We start from the raw sequence: 20,968 nt of genomic DNA, 5'->3' as shown, positions 1-20,968 counted from the left end.
CAGTACCGAGGTCCCAGTGGCCCTGGAGGAAGCATGGCATGAGCAGGAGAGTCCACGAAGGGAAGGAACCTATTTCCCTGCCCCAGTTTTGCAGCCCCTCGGGCCTTCCCCTGCCCTTTCCCCCCTGCCCTGCCCTGTTGGATGGGGCTGGAGGAATCAGCAGCAAAATGGAATCACAAAGACAAAGCCCCCCAGGGCTGAGTCAAAGGATGCTGCTGGAGAGGAGAAGGTTCAATGGGGAAAAGTCCCCCAGCAGGTCAGGACAATGAGAGGTTCTTTACTGTCTGTGGAGTGCTTTGGGGCTGGAGGGAAGCAAATGCGTGTCTGGTGAGGTGCACAGCACATTCCAGCTGGAATAGAAGGGACTTGTCCTGAAGATGCTGCTGTGAAGCAAAAGCAGCACTGGAGACAGGTGGGAGATTGCATTAAAATACTAAAAAATAATAGTAATTTTTAAACGTCCAGAAAGTAAAGAAAAAGAGAATTAGTTAAAAAAAAATCTCAAACCCACCAAACAAACAAGAAAACCCACCATCATCCAAAAAAACCAAAAAGCTGATCATGCATCAACAATAAAACAAACCAATAACCAGAACAAAGAGTTCTAAGAAGAAGGAAAAGCTGCCTTCCTGGAATGCTGTGTGTGCTGGTTTTGGGGTAATTTTCTTGCTTGATGTCCTTCTCCTGAAACACAGGATTACAGCTCCTGCTTCCACCTCTCCCTTTCTTCTGCACTGTCACTAATTTCTCATGTCCCTGTGTCACAACATCAGCTGGGAAAACTGTCTGGAGTTTGGAACACCCTGCTGGCTCTGTCAAGGTGGAAGGGAAGCAAGATTGACGGGACTGAGTTTGTTTAAATCTGGGGGAGAAGAAAGCAAGGGAAGAAGTGACAGTCTCCAGCTACAGAAAAACTGCCTGGAAGGGCTCTTATCTGAGCTGCTGCAGACAGGACTAGGAGTAACAGGCTTAAAGTACAGCAAAGAAAACTGTGCTTGGGCAGCAGGAAAAAAATAAAAATCAAGAGGGCAGAAGGTGAAATATTGAAATAAACTGCCTGGGAGGACTGTGAAATCCCCATTATTAGAGGCTTTTTAGAACAATTCTGTCAGGACTGACAGGCAGTCCATCCTGCCTGCAGGCAGAGGAGGGGCTAAAAATATCTCACAGTCCCTTCAATCTTTATTTTCAGTGTTTTAGCAGAAGGCTGATTAAGCTGCTCAGAACCACCATCAGCTTCAAGACAAAAGCCATTTCCGTTCAAATATATTCATATTTTAAGACATATATTAAAAAAATAAAATCCATATTCCCCTCCTAGACCAATCCTGAGCTTCCCATGTTCATGGGTTTTGATCAGAAGGCAGTTGAGTTCCCACAGCAACAATGTTCAATCCTTCGCTACTAAATCCTTGCTGGCTGAAGCCAAAAGTGCCACAGGTTCCCCATGTTCAGTAGGTGGTCTGGGTTGGGTTTCAGTGTTTCAACATCCAGAATAACTACAGCTCTCCATCCAAACATCCTGTGGGCTGCTCTGAATGTCCTGTTGGAGAATGGCTCAGTTGCTGGCTGGCTGTGTCACAGGAGCCACATCTGGTCACACCTCTGCGCCATCCCTGGAAGCCACCAGCGCCCACCAGACAGTGAGGAGGTGCCTGCTGGAGCTAAAGCCACTCATTCAGTCAGTCTCTACCAACAGCTTTTCACCTCTCTGTGAAAATTTAAGGGAGATTTGCAAAGCCACCTGAAGGATTTGGGCACTCAAATCCATGCCAGCAGGGCTGGGGCTGCTAAGCAACAGAGACATCTGAACAGATCCCTCTGAGAGCACAGGAGCTTCATTAGCCAATGATGTAACTTCTGTTATAAAACTGGCCTCTCTGCCAGCCTTTAGCAACAGTATTTTGGTTCCTCAGCTTATCCTTAGGAGCAAGCACCCTGGTTCTGCCAAGGGAACTAGCACTGCCACCCTCACTGCTCACCACAGACAGGAGGAGGATGCCTAGGGTGGAAACAATCCAGTGACAGACTCCCAGCTCAATAACAAAACACCATCCACCAAACACTACCCAAACAGGAATCTGAAAACTCCTTTATCAAGAGAGGCCTGCTTTCCCTTGGGGTTTGGACTGGTGAGTGGAACTTGTCTGTGTGTTCAGCCGGCACCTGGGACAGGTGCTCCCTGCTGAATTCTCCAGGCAGGCTGCAAAGCTCACACCAACCCCGAGGCTGAGCAGCCTGGGGATGTTCAGCCCCAGGGACAGTTACCACAGCACTGCTGCTTGTGCCGCTTGAGCAGTGCTGGGAATGCCAAGTTAAAGGCATCCCAACACTTCCAAATTGCCACTAGAGAACATCTCAGGTATCTTATGTCCATTCCCTTCCCTGTGACAGTGGTTGGTGTTTTTATTCAGACAAATGATGACTGAAACACAGCAGGATGGAGGAGCAGCCTCTGGCTGTTGGAGCACAGGCTGAGAAAGGAAGGCAGAAAGCACCCACACCCTGGAGCCAGCTCTGCTGTGCCATCCCGATCACTCTTTTGTCAACTATTTTTAGCTTTAACCTTATGGCACCTATTGATGGGTGAAAGCAATCAGCAGCAGAGCCCAACATCCTGCGCTTTTTAAAAATAGCAAAGCACAGAGAAAACATTCAGTCAAGCACATGATGTGACCATGATAGGCTTGGCCTTCAGGGACATCTCGTGGCTAAACACACCAGACCCAAGTAAAGAATTGTGTAGATGTTCTGAGCAGGAGGGGTACTTAAGCAAGAAAAAAAGAACTATGAAAAATTTTAGTATCTTCTCTTTAGCTTGCTCATTCCAGCCCCAACAATGTGCATTTTATAGAATATCCTGAGTTGGAAGGGACCCACAAGGCCACTCAAGCCTCCCACTTCCTTACCTAGAACTGGGAGATGGCAACACAATTTCTTACCATAATCACAAATAATTAAGAGGAATGTGGAGCATAGGATTGGAACAGCAGCCTGCTTTTAGAACTTTTTTTGGTAACAGGAAGAAAAATGAATACTGTTTAATTTAAACAAATACAATTCAAACAAGAGCACTCTAAGATAGATCCTTAAATGAAGCCCTTCGTTTAATAGAATTACTTTTTGATGCACAGGATATTGTGTTATAAAAACATGACCTAAGAGTCTATCCAATATTCAAACTACCTGCAGCATCCCAGACATCTTCTGGAAAGTTCCATCTGTAAAACTGAAATATTTGCTATCACTGTTTCATTTAGACTCAGCCTACTTGTTGCACTTCTAAAACCTAGAGGCATAGAAAATACAAAAGCAAGTGCTTTTAAAAACATTTGCCTCAGGAAGACCAAGAAATCCCATCTCTGTACTGCAGCAAACAGTACTAGAAAAAGCACTATCCTTACTGCTGAGAGGAATCAGCCTCAAGAGCTGTAATTAGATGGAAGGGAAAAAAGAAAAGACTAATTGATATGCTTGTTTTTCAGACAAACACATTTTTATTTCAGCTTGTCTATATTTTATGCAATGATACTCCTGTAGTGATAGGAGCAAAATTATGTATTTTTCAATGTTCTAAGCTGGAAAAAAAAAAAATCGCAACATATAATAGTATAAGAAAATTGATCCAGAACAGCAAAAAGGGAAAAGCAAGTTCTAAACAGACCAAAATTTAGACAGAAATATATTTTTTCCCAACGGAATGTTTTGGATTGCAGTCTTTCCTACTATTTTTAAAGCATTGGCTGAGCAGGCATGAGGGTTCTCAGCTTCAACTCGGGTTCCCTTTTGTCAGGAGTAGCCACAGCGTCACTCCCTGATGGCCCTGCCCAGGTGATGGAGGGGAAAAAAACACCACAAAGAATACAAGAGTTTCCAAATTGCACCAAATGTTTATTGTTAGTCTAGTACATTCAATATCATATTGACTAGAATACAGTAATTCAAAATATTTTTGGCGAATTGAAATTTTTTAAAAACCATTTCAAACACTCCAAAAAGCAAATGCCATGAAAAATTAACTTAAAATTAAAACAAATATATTCAAGCAATAGTTTCACTTTTGACTACAGAAAACCTTTAAAGGTATTTTAGTGGTTTTAACAGTACTGCATTTCAACAAAATACATGGACCCACAAAAAGTGGAAAATATTAAAATAGACACATGTTAAAAAACTGAGGCATTCACATGTGCGAGACTGTGGTAGCAGAATCACCTGTCCAGCTGTTCCCTTTGCTCTCTTTTGTGGCAGTTCATTAGTTTGCTGTGGTGCTGCCACTTCTCTGATCACCTGCTACCACCACACAGCAATTCTTCAATGTCTTGAATTTAAAGTTTTTTCCTCTGGTAAATTCCCTATACAAATGTAAATATTCTAAAACTTGCAACCCTCTGGCAAATCTGAGCGAAGTGGGACCTTTAAAACATCCCTATCTTGCTATTTTTTGTTTGTAGACAGGCAATATCCAGAACAAAATCTGAAAAAGGCAACGCATTTTGGTTTTGTTCTTAAATACTGACATGAAAAACTGAGTAAATTAGAAAAAGGATAAAGTCAATCTTAATATAAGACATTCATTACATAGTGGGACAGGATACAATTATTGGACAGACAGGATTACAATGACTCTTCTACACTGGTCATTAAAGTACATGTTCTACACTCATGACTTGCTACCACAGCTGGATTTCCTGTACAGACAGACAGCAACACAGACCAGTTGGACTCTGTGTGAAGTCCCAGGATGAACTGTCAAGTTCTCCAAGCTCTGCACCCTGCCAGGCTGTGCTTGTGAAGAACCCTGAGCTCCAGGTGCTCAGCAATGCTTGCCTGCTGCTCCCACCAGGATTTCCCAGCAGAACCACCCCACCAAAAGCTGGTGGGACCAGTCAGTTTAAGTCCCTTTGGAAACCCAAGCCTCAATGTCACATGTGTGTACATGGTCTGGGGAAATGAGTGACCCTGGCTTGGATGGAGGGTATTCCTCACACAAACCCTCACCCTGGGCAGCACGGGTACAACTGGAAACCTGGAGGAGAAAAATCACCTCAGCTATTCCTTTTACAGCTCTTCACCACAAATAAAGCCAACCTAAGGTCTGGTTCATGGTACTGCAAATGAGCAGAATGCTGCCATGTTAGAACTCAGCAGAATCACATTCAGGTTTTAGTTTGTAAAAGTGGTTATTACAATTACACCTCCAACACAACCTTTGGGAGAGGTACGATGTTCTCTCCTCAGGACCGGGTGTGGAATGTAACCATTTCTTGCAAGATTTTGCAACATTAGTAGCTGCATAGATGACAGTTGTGTGTCTTCAATAAATGTACTTTTAAAGTTTACAAAAAACACAAAAATTTTCTATAAAAGTCACATTATACCAAGATAACGGGTGGTAAAAGTAGATTAGCTGTCTCTGATTCATGTTTAAGAAATGACTCGTGGAAAGGTGATAGAAACCAATTTCAGGTCAAGAGAATTACATTTCCACTATTGCACTGACTTCACCATTTGAATCCCTAATTTAGAAAAATTCACGTAGTTAAAAATTTTAAAATTAAACTAGGATACAAAATTTGTTTGTAAACATCAGGTAGCCAGTTCTGCTAATGTGGAATGGATTCTTGGTTACTGCAGTACAGTATCTTGGTTATTTACAGCACTTGCCATGTGATGAGCAATGGCAGGACACAAACATCAGTTCACAGTAATTGTGTTCACAGAACTACCAAAGTCAGTGCAGTTTTGCTGTGCAATTTTTCCAATTCCCCCAAATTCCTTAAGTCAAATAATACTGTTACAGAGGCCAAGTGCCGATTACTTCTTTATATATATCTATATATCTATAGATATAGATGTATAGAGATATACATAATCTCATAAGTGACGAATGATGTCTGCAGGACTTCTGTAAAGGTACTTCCAAATGGCATAGTAATGGACAGCAGCTGCTGTGGCCACGAAGACGTGCCAGATGGCGTGGGCAAAGGGGATCACTCCGTCACTCTTGAAGAACACCACGCCCAGGCAATAGATCAAACCTCCCCAGGCCACCTCCTGCAGTCCTTCGGTGTTGCTCTGCCAGGGAACAAGGACAGGTCAGGGGCAGGGTGTAAAGGGGGCAAAGTGCATTTATGGACAAAATACAAAGTGCTCTTCTCCCCCAAGCAAAGGGAGCTGGCTGCAACAGCTCAGAATATCTTGAGTGGGACAGTGAGAAATGCAGTGTATTTATATTTCACTGTGAAATGCACAATAATGTGTTTATATACTATGTCCCCATAGCACTAGAGAAGTTATACTGGGATAACTCAAGAACTAAAACAAGTTTGATGGTTTGCTTCATCAGCAGAGCAGACAGAGACAAAAAACCCCACGTTACTCTGTGAAAGTGTGAGTTTAATGCAGCCTCTCCCAGCTGCATGAAACTCCCAGCAAGACTTTGATACAGCCAGTTAAGGCATTAACTTGAAAATGTGTCAGGTTTATATTAGCAGCAGAGAGGGTTAATCAACACTATTTAAAATGTATAACTATAAATAAGTTTGGAGTAGAATGCTTTTCAGATGCACCAAGAAACCCAAGCTCTCTTTATCTACACAATGCAGCCCAGATTGAACAGAACAAGGCAGCATTTCACTGAAATGTAAACTATAAATCCAAACTATAACTGGTTGTATTTGGTTGTTCTGCAGAGAACATTTACAATTACAGTGTACTAAAATGAACATCTCTGCAGAAGAAAGAGTTGCACTGGAATTGAAGCTGGTTATAAAAGGCACGTTTTGTTTGTTTGCACTGTTAATAGTCACATTCCTTACCATGGATGTCACTACCAGAGCAGGAGAAAATCCCATCGCTAAATAGAAAAAGAGTTCAACGATCTTATACCTAAAAAGGAACAATTTGAGTCATTTAAGGAGGTGTACAAAAGGATGAACATTTCCTTCAATAGTAAAAAAGAGTATTTTAAATTATGTGTTGGTATGAGGTCATTAGTCAAAAAGCTTTTCATGCAGATAGATAACCAGTGTTCTATGACAAAATTAAAACTTGTGTTGATTTCTGCATTGTAGAGTTGCAGGCAGTACCTTCTCTAAATACTGCCTGGATGCCCTCATTTGCAATAAGTACCAGTGAGAATAAAACTCTGAGATAACTTAAACTTTCTTACTTGATGAGAACCTTGGTAGCTCATCTCCAAAACAAAGAAAGTTTGGTCTTGTTCCCTGAGGATAATTTTCAGTCTAAAGTTAAATGCAAAGAATAATTCTTACTTTTCATGGTAGAGAAATACATAAAGGGTTCCTCCAGCAGCCATCAGCCAGATAAACCATCGCATGTGAGACGCCAGAGGTCCCAGCTCACGGAGATTTAACCTGGAGGCACAAAGATTCCAAGAGAGAGTAGTGATGAGTGAACGGACCACACTGACACAAAAGTAGTAGGGACTGATAAAAACAAATAATTACTCAGAGGCTAAACTACAGAATGATGGGGGAACAAACACTGGGACATTCTAGCCACAGAGAAGCAGAAGGTGTTTGCATTGATGGGTGGAAAGCATGAACTGAGGTATGTGGAATGTAAATAAACTGCTTTCTGATGTTTTCTAGCATCACTTTCTGTTCAGCAAGGCCCAGGCGATGACATTGCATTGTCTGTCACAACACAGAATGTGGTCAATTGCATCCAAGAAGGCATCTACAGATTTTGGAAAACTGCAATGACAAATTGTTTACTTTGGAAAAGCTTTGATTCTGCAGCTGTGCTTCCCATTTCTTACCATGGTGCATAGGATGCTGCAATGAAGACGTAGATCATCATTCTGTCACACATGTGAAAGCAATGCTCCATTGTCCTAGGGAGATTGAGACAGAACAGGTCACCATGACATATTTTGGAAAGAATTTTGCATCACCTCATTTTCCTGATGTGCTTTGGAATCACTTTGGGGAAAACATCATCAGCTCCATGCCTCTTAAAACCATGTGGAGGACCTGAGACACATAAGAGCTGAACACTTCTCCAGTTCTCTCCCCTTCTCCACCTACCTTGCATCCCTGTCACATCAACTCTACCTAATCCAGACACTGTTATGATTTAGCGACCACTGACTAAACCCAATTTGTGGCCCAGAATTTATTTAAGGGTCTTACATGGGACCAAAAATATAAAATAAAAAATAAATCACGACAGTTTTGCTATTTGCTCCCAAGGAGGTTTCCTGCTCATTGGCTGGGCACTGTATTCTCTTGGCAAAAGCTGTGTTCCTCAAAGCATTTGAGCATGCCATAGTCCCAGAGAGTGTCTTCATTTCTGCAATGGGCTATTATCCATCAACCACTTACATTATGTTTTTCCCATTCTGCTTTTGGATTAAGAGCCACTAGGGCCTACAAAACAGCAGAACTTCAAATTCACTGGTACGTGAGCTTGGCTCACTATTACTTCCAAAAAAATCAAGGGTGATTCAGTAGAAAGTACCACTCCAACCTCCTGTAAAATTGGTTTTGACTGAGAAACACAATGGGGAAACATCACAAGAAAGTGAAGCATTTTCTACTGCTACCTTAAGTGACTCTTTTTCCAGGAAACGATGTGGAACACGGTGGAGACGATGAAGAGGGCACAGAGCCCCACCCCGTACATCCATGCTGTTATCTTCTCCCAGCGGTCATCGGAGAGCCGGTGGAGGAGGGCACTGCCCACGATGGCAGGAACAATGAGGAACTGGGAAAACAAAAGGCCATTGTCAGGTCTTTGCCGTGGTGCCACCCACAGAGCAGCACCAGCAGACAGAGAGAGCTTGGCCCCAGCCAGAGAAAGTTTAGCCATTTAATTTTAAGTTGACACATCAGCACACCAAAAATTCAACAATGTCTCAGGTATAGTTTAGATCTGGTTTTTCTAAATTTCTCCCCCCATGGTGCCAGGGAAGGTTACTGACTCCTCTAGCCATGACAGCAAATTCTTTTGTCTAATTTTATAAGTACTAGCAGTGATTTTATTTTCATATTCTGCCTCATGTTTTAAAACTATGTTGATCTTACTCTAGGCTTGGATTTAAGCCACCTCTTGTGCACAGACACAGAGCACAGGACAGACCAAAATAAACTTGAAGCCCAAACGAAAAAACTTAAGCATTTAGCAAAGTCCTGTTGCAAGTACTAAGCAATAGTTTTGCAGAACTTGGGTTTAAGCTATCATAAATAAATTAGCCACAAACTTCTCTCATGAATAGATTTTTAATGCACAAAGATATTCTTCTAATGCAGTGTATCCAACTCTGTTTTCCTTCCCACCTCCCTCTCAAGCATATTGTGCCGGTTTGGACATCACCCCAAGACACACATTTAATTCATTTCTTCCAAAACAGGCCTTCTTCAAACATCATGATGGAATTACCATGCTTGCATGAAGCATCTAAGAAGTGGCTGCAGGCTTCACATACATTTAAAACTACACTCCCTTCCAGAATAAAATACACGATGTACCTCTATCTCCTTCAGGAAAAGGCAGAAAGAAAATGGGGGAGAAGGACAAAACAACCCTAAAACCCCTAAAAAACACCCTATGCCCAACAAGTATTTGAAGAAGAGAGCTCACTAACTCAGACATTTCTACCCATCTCCTTCCACTATCGAGGCCAATCTTTGTCAGCCTTCTAAGTTACAAAGACTGCACAAATTCCCTTCCAGGCCCTACAGCATGTCTTAAGATGTTAATTTGTTCCCTTGAATTGCAAATGAGCTTCTTAGGTTAAATTCTTGGTAATTTAACCCAAGTCTCATATGTTAAACAATAAAGCCAGGAACAAGCAATATTTAAACAAATCTGGCCACTTTGCATTACAGGTTTGATAGCTCAGACTGCAAAGTTCTAGTCTAGACTGACCTGTCTGTCCTTTATCTAATTACAGACCAGAGGAAATCGAGGTTCTGCTCAGTGCACAGGATGCAGAGCAAACTGAATGGATCTGAGAAGAAGCTGGTTGAGCCAGAGAATAACAACAAAAAACAAGTGGCTATTCTTTCTGGCTTTGAAGTACATCAGCTGTAGCTTCATTACTATTAAATTTCCTAATGTTTTGCAAAATTTAGTATATTCCAAAAGCTGCAGAGCCGTGGAAATGAAAAGTATGGCATTGATACATTCACAGCACTGGGACTAGAGGTGAAAACACTTCCTGAGCTTTGTAATGAAATGATGGAAGTTGACATCGTGCACTTTAAGGCCAGAAATAGTCTGCCAGCCTGGCTTCTCATTTATCACCAACCCTAAGTTTCCATGCACACATCCTGGATAGTCCCCAAATTCAGGGAAGGTTGAAATGTGTCACTCCTCAGGAGATCAGTCACTCCTGTTTTCCACACATGACACACAGTGTGAATGAAGTGTGGCTGAAGCCCCTGGGACAGCCAGGAACTGATGAGATGTGACAGCTGTTTCATTAGTTTTTGCAGGGGACAGGATACTCAGCTCCAGAAATGGTGCTGTAGCCATGGCCCTAAGCTGTGCAGTCCCACCGTATTCACATTCCTCGGTTTCCTTCCCCATTTTCCGTGCAAATTTCTGTTTTGACTAAACTTGACAGAGAACTAAAAGGTTTCAGAGAGACTAAGTACTCATAAATACCAGGTAAAATACTAAAATCCTACTAACTCTCTACAACAGCCCAGGCATGAGCTGCTCAGGGCCTCTGACAGAGACCATTTTATAGGAAAGGAGCCCTCTTTGGAAACAAGAGTTAGATATTACACAGAATAACCTGCCTTTCTTACACAGACACACCAGCTTTTTACTAATCTCCTCAAATATTTCACAAGCTAAGCTGTGACATGGGATGCTCAAATGGACCAACACAAAGTTCAGTGTCAACCACTTTTTCCAGTAATTATTGTGTATAAAATAATACAGTTGAAACAAAGATGCAATTCTCTTATCACGTCTCTCTTTGCACCTTCAGAATCAAGAGTACAGCACATGAATGAAGACCTTAATCCCTTTTTTGCTTTGTCCTGGTTTTAAAGAACAATTCTACCTCTCACAGGCAACAGCACTGTATTCCATAAGAAGGACTGATTGTTTTTTCTAAGTGCTCTTTTTGGAAACACTTTCCCCTCTGTGCCTGACAGGCACCATGGGAACAGTCCGACAAAACAAGAGATGTTTTATTACTCCTTTTTTTGGTCAAAAATAGCTAGATGAAATACAAAATCCAGAAATTATACCCTGCTGTTCCAGCCAACTGGATGAAAGTTCTTTAGATGCCGTAACAGGTAACATATGGTACAATGGGCTCTACCCATCTTACAAAAGAAATACAAAATTTTAGTTAATAAAAAAAGGCAGACTTCCCCATGTTCATTTGAAAAAAATCACTTACACAAGAATTGCATTTTAATCTCCAGTTTTCAGAATGGAAAAGCCATCAATCAGCCCTTTAAAAGGAGATGAATTCACCAAAAAAGCAGTAAGGGAATCAGAACTAACAGAATGAGTGGGATTGTGCTGTGTCATTTTACAGCATGACAAAGCATTTCTTAGTTGCCAATATTCCTTGAAAAAAAACTCCAGCTACAAGTCACAAAATCTTTGCTTATTTCATCATGGAGTGCAAGTCTTCCAAGTGAGTATCATCAAACCCAGTAACTTAATGTACTGTGAGCAAACCCAGAACTGTGATGTGCCAATTTACTAATTTTAGTACCTTGATTAATCCTGGCTGCATCAGAAGTGGGGCTGGAAGAGAGATCTGCAGAACAAGAGAGAAGGCAACAGTTTCCTAAGCTTTCTAGAGAAATGCCAGAACAAAATGAGAGAATGAAGTGAAAAGCTCTTTGTAATAAGGAGGAAGATAAAGGACTAAAATACGGTTTTTTACAGCTATAGATAGGAATCTTTCAGAACAGATTTCAGCACAACCCCCCGTGTGATGTATTTTGGGAAACCAACTACCACAAACTCTGCTGTCACAATGAGCAAAGAGCCTTAAGGCACAAGGAAGGAGGCTGACACAATAAGCTGTGAACCTGATCAGGGTCAATTCAGGGAAATTACACTCTGGTTACCAACTTACAGCAAAATATCCAGTACCTTCCACCTGTCTGTGTTGCTTAGGGCACTGTTCCACTGTATTTTACCTGTATTCTTTCCATAATTCTCTAGACAATCTCTGCCACAGAGAGCTTTAAAAATGTGTTGGAAGTTTTGCTTTTGTATATAACATTCATGGAAAATGAAGTTACTTTCCTTGCACATCATGCAGGCAGCAACAATGCCCTTCGATGCACGAGCCACTGCAGCAGAGCGTGGTGTTACTGCTGCAGTCTCACGAGCCTCTCACTGGGAGGGAAACACCAAGGGCACAAAGGTGGTCCACGCACTTCCTTTTTGGAAAGGAAGGCAACAGAAAGATCAGTAAAGCTGCCAAACACCACCCCCTGCCAAAAATGTGACACTTAGAGGGAACCACCTCCAGCTGCCTGCTCCAGGAGTGCACTCCTGTCACCATCTCTCCCTACTTTTCAATTTTCCCCTAATTTTAGGAGACCAGTAACATGGAGTGGGAGGCCCACAAGCAACTTGGGCTGTGCAACATACAGAGCAGAGAAACTGCTCTATTCCCACTGTCAGACATTTTCATCGGGAGAGCCCTTCTGAAATTCTGATGACCCCTTCTTCCATGCTCAAATGGCCTTCTAAATGCTCTAAGTCTCATTTTTAAAATATTTATACTCCTTCTGTTTTTCCATGCACTTCAAAAACCCAGCCTGGAATACAGACTATAATTCATTTTAGGAATAGTTACTCCTTTTAAGGCAGTTGGAAGAAACATTTAGAGCAGTATAAAGCAAGCCATATCTAAATTCTGAGGTTTTAACACAGCAGGGTCTATCTTTTGTCTGATAAACCTTACACACACTAGAAAGCTTCATGATAAAAGAGCCATCTTTCCCCTCCAATTCTTACAACCCCTGCATTTCTCATGCACTGTTTCCTTCCTGTTCCTCTAAACACAGAGAACAGTTTTTCCTGTCTGTTTTCAACTACGTTGCTGTCATTCCTCTCTCACAGTGTCTGAACACAAGTCAGTGCTTCATTTAAAGCCAAAAAAAAAAAAAAAAGCAAGGCATTTAAAATAGCCTTACAAGTTAGAAATTTGAAGATACCTTACGATGCCACACAAAGTTACCTTCTAAGTATTGTACCAAAAAGTTGTGCCGGGGATTCTATACCCTCCTTTATCCTTGCTTTTTTGTTATTTGTTTTTTTTATTAAGCAGCTGCCTAAACTGATTCCTGCGTATTTTTAAGTCCAAAACCCTACTGAGAAGTACAGCCACACTCAAAGTAGAAGTTGACTGCTTCCTGAATTACAAATAAAGGTTTGGAATAAAAATATATTGGAAAACCATTGTTGAACTCTGTTCTGTAGAATCATCAATGTCTAATTGAAAACTGGCACTGTAATCTAGCAGCAAAGACTCAGGCATTTGACCATCTCACATTTAGTAAGTCTGCAACACAAAGGAGATGAAAACATCCCCCCCATCTTTTTCTGTGCTTTCCCAGCCTAGACTCCCATTTCAGGACTTCAAATATTGATCAAAAGTTACTGCATATTTATTTTAACAGTTCATGGTAGGTTTTAGCAGGTAGTTTGACTGCTCAAAAGTAATTACTCAGAGAGTAATTAGACAGCTCCACCACAAACTACAGCCTACCAGAAAACACTGATCCATCTTGGCTGTCACCTCCTGCTGACAGGCAGGAGTAAAACATGCCTGTTTTTCAACTAGGTGAAAGCTGAAATTGCTAATGAGCACACCAACTTCTGCCAGATATTTTGAAATCTAACTTTTTGGCCAGAGCAAACAAGGTTTGCACAAGGATTATGAGATAAACTACATATTTGTGCTAACTAACAGAATGTTGCTTCATTCCCTAGGCAAATAAGCATATATTTACATAATGCTGTACATGAGACCCTTGGCTTAAGAACACAGAAGCTTCAGTCAACTTTTCTAAATGCAAAACCAAGGTGATTCTGTTTTTACCAGCACCATGGAGCTGTCTGTTGGTTATTTATGAAGTACACACAAGGGATCCTTAAGAACAGAGCTCCTTCTAGAACTGAAGAGTCCTGGGCAGTGCTTTGAGCTTTCATATCTACAGCTCACTCAGACACACTGGAGATAAGAGACTGAGGACATAGTCAAACATACTTCAGATGTTTGGAGTAGAGAGACTGAGGAGAAGCACAAGCTGCTTTTATAAAAGGGCAAATGCTATCTTAAAAAGCAAAAAACCACATTTTTAAGTCCTTTTCAAAGTGCCAGACAGCAAGTTAAACTTCCTAATTACTAAAAGAAAAAAACAAATCAAAGAGGACTGCTTTTGTTATTCTTTATGTGAATACCATATACTCAAATCTAGAATAAGTCGTTACATTATGAAAATAAGGGCAGACTCGGAATTTCAACAGGGCTGTCAGCATCATCGGGGCCTCTTGCAAAATAGCAGATTTCTTGAACTAAACCACTCCAGCTCCTGTAGCTCATACCCACAGACAGTCTGATGAAGCCTTCCCATTTCTTACATGGATAAATCTTTCTTGTACTTCCAGTATACAATTTGCACAGTATTATGTCAGCACAGACCTGGGAAATCCACCTTGCAGGCTAACTAGTAGTGGCCTATACCCCTTTACTGCAGGCATCCTTTGACTGGAACAGAGGGAAAATATCAAGTTAATGACCTGTAACATTGGTGAAAAGGAATCTTATGAAGTATCTGGAGCTCCAAGAGATTCAGAACATCACCAAACATCTATTTTTCTGGAATGTTATAGCTAAAGCTTATATGCATAAAACCAGAGAGGTTGTAGATATGAACAAAGTGAGGCAAAGGTAAGCATTTAGCAATCCAAACCCACAAAAATTTACTGAAACATCTGGTAAAAAAAAAAAAAAAAAAAAGGAAAAGAAGCCAGAAGTGTACTTACTGCATGTGTGTAACAGTTAGCAGCATGTTCATAGCAAGTGGGTTTGTAGCGGCTGTTGGCTGGAGCTGGGTGGTTCATGAACCTGTTGAATAATTAAGAAGTACTTTTAGGAAACTTACTAAAACATCTCTCTGAGTGTCATGAAGGAAATGAAGGAATACCTCCAACCTAGTAGTGTTAAGAATTATAAGTACAGACATGTTCAAAGTAACTGTGATTGAAATTCCAAGCTCTCCCAAGTAAAGCCTCTTACCAGAAGCACATGTTAAATAAATTCCTGGGACTGCCTGGTGCAGGGGATGGTTATCTTTAACCAAGACTTCACACAGAGCAGTCACACTCCCCCTTTTCTGATGGTTTGGTCAGATGAAGAATGAACTATTTCCTATTTAAATGCATAGCAAGAACTCAAATTACTCTTGAAATATGGAGTTCATCATAGCTGTCATGGGTTACTCTTCTTTTCAGAAGTTCTTAAAATTGCAGCAATATTCCAGTTTGAAACAGATGAACACTGACTTTTTGACTCTTACAGCAAGCAATATTTGTGTTTGGAGCCTGAAGTGGCTCATTTTTTCCAATCTTGTATCTTTCACCAAGATCCAAACTACACAGGGATGATGAAAGGAGACTCTAATGGTCAATTCCAAAGAGGAAGCATTTCAAGAGGTTTGCCATAGATATTCCACCTTTTTCTCTAAGAATTTTCAAACATTCTAACAACCATCAATCACATGAAACACAGTCCATGCAAGCCGAACAGAATATGATGAAACCTGAGAAAGTTTTGGAAGAACTTGCCAATACAAATGTTTCATTTAAGTATATTAAAAAACCCAAACACTTGAGTTGTTTCTGTGAAAGCCAATAATTTAAATCTGTACAGGAACAGCTGTGAAAGACAGCACACACCTATATGCAACAGTCAGAGGAAAGCTGTGAACTTCTCCAGCTCCAGTCTGTTATCCCAGCACTGCTGACAGTCCTATAAAAGTGATTATCTTTCACCAATAATTCCAGTTTACTCCAGACTATTCTAAAACTATGCCCTGACAATTAGTCAGGTATCCAAGAAGCCAGGAACAGCTTCACAAGCAATACAGAACATGTCTGTATGCTCAGAACTGAGAGCAGCTTTGTTACCTAGATTTATACAAAAAGCTTGTTAGACAAACTTTGGTCCTTCCCCATGTCCCCAGTGGTTTAAGTCAAAACGAGTCCTATTTTTATGACATCCATAAAATATTGGCAGACCTCAAACCAGGGAAAAACAAACAAACAACTAAAAAAATCCAATCCAAATCTTACGGTTGGCATAAGCCGTTCCAGATTTCTGGGATATTTCACGTGGTTTTCTTGTCTGATTTATTAAGTGACTTTTAAACCATTTTTTCCTAAACTGATACATGAAAATGTAGCAGCATTGGGAAAATAACACAGTGTCATGACCCCTCCCCAAACTGTGGCAATTTCAAGAAACAGTTTCAATTGTTACTAATACAAAGGCTAAGAAAAATGTGGATTTAATTCACAGACAGTGAGCATAAATGGTTGTTAGCAAATTAATAACCCTCCAGGAGTTAAGATAGGGTTAAAAATAGCAATTCTTTTGTCAGCGACAAATGGCACCTTGCTCTTCTCTCCAAGAAGACAATTACACTGTCATCACAAAGGCTCGTGGGATATTTGGATTTTTTTTTTTTTCCCAGGGCTTGTAGGTCTTCAACAGCTGCTGAACACCATCTCTGCATCCTCTAAAGATGGAACATTCAGTTTGCTCAGTTCTGCTTCCAAGTTAGGAAAATGTTTAAAAATAAAAGCATCTGTTGGCTCAGCGAGTGGCCAGGCTTGGACTGCCCTTGTCCAACTCCCTAAATTCAAAGTCATGGGAAACTCTGCACTTATCACATCTAGAATATCATTACATTTCTCTGTGGTGGTACCTTGGAAGTCTCACAAGAAGTAAAAAAATAAAAAAGAAAATCAAACAAACTCAAACCTGAAGAACCAAAAGGAATAAGCTTACACTCTGTAGTAGCTTTATAATTCCTGTTGTTCCAAATTTCTATATAAGATATTATTATCGTATAAAAATCTATAAATAATTGAAGCCTCCCAATGTGATCTTCTATTATCCAACATTAGACTACTTTTAATCTTTTTTTCCTTTTTTTTTTTTAGTAGAAAATACACGGCATCTTTCTAAAGCAATCACATTGGATCTAGGGGCAATGTTAGATTTTAGAACTATGAACAAACACTTTAGAAATAGGACCTCTTCCTCTCACTAATTTAAAGACAGTTATTAGCCACAGAACAGAACACAAAATAACAAATCTATCCTTGCTCTGTTACCTGCATACTGAGTTGGGTTTTTTCCCCTGTTTTGTTTGTGGCAGCACAGAACAATTCAAAGCACCACAGCTCCAGCAGAACTCCAGCATTAGCAACACCTCACCCATCCCCTTCATATCCATGTTTATACCAATAACACCAACACCACCAGTGTGTTTTGGCAGGAGGGGAAGAGTTCAGCTTTACCTCTGCCTTGCAGAAATGGGTCTCACAACGTCCCAGCAACAACTTTGCTGTACATTTGATGGATCTGCACCTCTCTTTTCTGGAAGGGATCACCTGCAACAGGCTGCAGACCCTGATGCCAAATGCTGGAGAACATTTCCTCTGCACTAATCACAGGCAATGCTCTTAGTAAAGCAAAGTTTCAGTTATTCCCCTGTGCCTTTTGATAATTAACTATTTATAAACGTTATCAGGAACAACTTCAGAGGGAGGATCACTAACGAGGTGGTTGGAAGGGCAATAATTCCAGCCAGTGCTTCTCTCGAGCTGGTTTCATTTCCAGCTTGACAGTTCAGGTTTAATGTCTTAAGAAACAGATGTGAATTTTGAAAATAGCTGCTCTGTGATATTACTGATGTGCTCATCAAAACCAGGAAAATTATTTTGACACATACTGTTAAAGTCAGTCATATACTCCTGCAGTTATAGACACGTATGACATTGCAACACAAAGGCAAAAGAATGTGCTTGCAGACTTACAATCTAGAAGCAAAACCAGCTCTGCTCTTTCTTAAAGATAAATAAATAAACAAATAAACCCCATGCCATCACCAACAATGGATGCTTCTTGTTTCCTGCCTCATGAATACTGCAACACAGGGACACTGTTCTTCCTCCTATCTACAGGTCATGTTTGCCTCTTCTGGAAAAGATAATTGTGGGAATTATCATCTCACCTTCCTAAAAGTGGAAGCTCAATAAAGAACATTCAGATGCTGTTTACTCCTAAACAAAGGCTCTCTATAACACAGACATTAAGGTTATTATCAAATGCAGGACAGTCTGACAAAGTCCCACTGAACTGGACTACAGTTTACAGGAAATGTCTTTAATTGAAGCCTTTTGATTCTCTAGCAAATCTCTAATGCATTCTTTAATAGCAGATCTGGTGAAACCAGAGTCATTTAATCAGAGGATATCACAAGGATGCAAAAATAATTCTCCATTTAAGATACTGACAATCCAAGATATCTAAGATAAAACATTAATGCCCTCAATACCAGAATATGGAAATTCTGAAATTAAGAGACTAAGAACTGCTTGCAGCCAGCCAGGAGAACAGAATCCTTTTGCACTGAACTGAGCTGTGAGTTCCTTTTCACAATTTAAATTCTCAATGCTCAGGATCTGCTCAAGGAAGTCCAAGATTCAGAGTTTCACAGCAAGCAAACAACTTTTGATGAACACATTCCTAACATAAGCAGAAAAGAGATATTGAGAGAGACATATGACAATTTAAAACAAGAGGGAAGAAACTCATACCCCTCCCTTCACACTACTTGATCTTTCATCTTGAAATACTCTAAATATTTTAAATATTTAGCATAGAGACTGATCCATCCTTTGTGACAGACTCTAATCTCAAGCTCCTATTCATTTCCAAGGAGCAGATGCTGTATGTTTCCCAGAGACTCCAGAATTAAGAGAAGACAGTATTTGGGAGACAAAGCAGAAGGAAAATCCAAGAGTTCTTAATGTTTTGTCTTTGCATGCAAAGCCAGCTTAGAAAAAATAAATTACAAAATCCCAAATCTATTGCACGTATCTGTATGGCATGTGTCTGGCATCACAGCAAGCTTAGACCCAAAACTGCAAAAGGGAAATAAAATCTCGCCTTATTGATGGTTTCCAACTGCTGAATGAATTATTGCTTTAAGCATGAAGCAAAATGTCAGTAAAAACAGCAAGCACTGATAATGGCCACAAAGATCTGGATTTTTTTTACTCTTTTCAGGAAGTATATTTCCTTTATTCAGCTCAAAAGACTTCATACTTCCTTTTACCAGCTTAAAAGCACATTCCTCCTTCTTGTGTCTTTCTTTCTTTGCGCTTCCCAGCAGCAGGAGAAGCCATTTAGACCTAATAAACCACAAATAACAGTGTATGAGAAACTGCAACAAGGCGGGTGTAACTCCACAAAACTGGCAGTAGCATACATCAAATGGGGTTAAAAATTGCTTCATTATTTAAATATATGCTTCGGTACCTAGGATGTCATCTAGACTCCTTGTTTTCGAGAGGAAAAACAAAAAATTACAAGCAGGTCAAAACAGATTTGCACTACATTTTCCTGACGACCATTTAGATTAGATTTTGAAGAGAAACGAAAGTATTTATAGAAAGCTTCTTTGCTTTAACCGAATTGGCTGATATTTCCTCTTTACAAATTCATTCAAATAAAAGTAGATCCATATTCCTCTGCATTAGCTACCTTCCTTCCTGGATTTGACAGTATCTAGCTGTGGTTTGTAACTGTTCACATAATCTTTACTATCACTGAGCATCTGAGGCACAGAAATAATTCAGATCAGCACAGAAGCAGTTCCCTTATTTGGAAATATCAGTGAAATCACACGCTGTGTGAAGGTTCATGTACTTACAGCACGATACTAAAGATAAAAGGAAACCTGCAATACTCTGAGAATCCACAAACAACTCTGGTATCATACATAGATTGGGTCATGGAAAAAAGTGTCTGTGCATCCCACTGACCTCCCCAGCCTTCTGGCAAGTACAAAAGGCAGCAATTCAAGCAAAGAGTGGGCAGCAATCACAAGTCACCCCAGGTGCTGCAGCACATCTGAGCTCAGAGGCAAGGGACCAACCAACCGAGGTGTGAGCTAGCACAGAAACCACATCTGACTGCATTCATATTTTTCTGTTTCAGTTTTATTTCCCGTTTAATACTTAGATTATAGTTTCTTGAGTAAGTTGATGAAAGGAGAGCAGGGCAGCCCTATGGCAGGTACCTGGTCAGGGAAGCCACGGTGAAACCGGCCTCACCCAGGGATGGGCTGTCCATCAAGTTATCGGCCTGGCATCTGGACTTTGGGCAGTGAAAAACCAAAAGCCCACAGATATTTATCCAAGAATCACGATTGCAGTTAGCCAATCGACCCCCCCATGAACATGAGCAGCATCTTAAGCTGAACGAGGGTTGATTTTTAAGTTGAAAAAGCATAGATTTGCATTGGATACTAGGAAGAAATTGTTCCCTGTAAGGGTGCAGAGGCCCTGTCACAGAGAACTCGTGGCTGCCTCATCCCTGGAAGGGTCCAGGGCCAGGTTGGACAAGGCTTGGAGAAACCTGGGATAGTGCAAGGTGTTCCTGCCCATGGCAGGGGGTGGAATGAGACAAGCTTTAGGGCGCTTCCAACCCAGACCATTCCGTGATTCCATGATATTCAATGCGCCGTCGGAGGCAGCAGAACAAGGAGCTCCATCGCCCCGCGGGGGCACACGGAGCCGGCGGGTGCTGACCCAGCCCGGCCCAGGAGCCACAGGTCGGGCCCCGCGGGAGCGCTGCGATGCGCGGCTGCGACACACGGCCGGATGCGCGAACCTTCACCCATTTACCGGCGGCGTTGAATAAACAAAT

At 41.0% G+C, this 20,968-nt stretch overlaps 1 protein-coding gene across 3 annotated transcripts in view; it reads right to left on the bottom strand.

The window, feature by feature from the left end:
* Positions 1-3,870: 3,870 nt before the first annotated feature.
* Positions 3,871-20,968, bottom strand: part of MMD (monocyte to macrophage differentiation associated) — a 42,028-nt gene continuing 24,930 nt past the window's right edge. For 2 of the 3 annotated variants that reach the window (XM_032128955.1, XM_032128956.1), the window contains exons 2-8: positions 15,010-15,091; positions 11,714-11,758; positions 8,573-8,733; positions 7,787-7,861; positions 7,278-7,379; positions 6,822-6,891; positions 3,871-6,078 (exon numbers count right to left, since the gene is read on the bottom strand). In XM_032128955.1, coding sequence (XP_031984846.1) covers positions 5,878-6,078; positions 6,822-6,891; positions 7,278-7,379; positions 7,787-7,861; positions 8,573-8,733; positions 11,714-11,758; positions 15,010-15,091 — 736 coding nt within the window. In that variant the 3' untranslated portion in view covers positions 3,871-5,877. The remainder of the gene's footprint in view (positions 6,079-6,821; positions 6,892-7,277; positions 7,380-7,786; positions 7,862-8,572; positions 8,734-11,713; positions 11,759-15,009; positions 15,092-20,968) is intronic. The other variant, XM_032128957.1, reaches the window with a different exon arrangement.

The sequence above is a fragment of the Corvus moneduloides genome, chromosome 19, assembly GCF_009650955.1.
Source record: "Corvus moneduloides isolate bCorMon1 chromosome 19, bCorMon1.pri, whole genome shotgun sequence".
In the NCBI taxonomy this organism is placed as follows: domain Eukaryota; kingdom Metazoa; phylum Chordata; class Aves; order Passeriformes; family Corvidae; genus Corvus; species Corvus moneduloides.
Note: the sequence above shows the minus strand (reverse complement) of the source record. Positions and strands in the feature narration are given on the sequence as shown.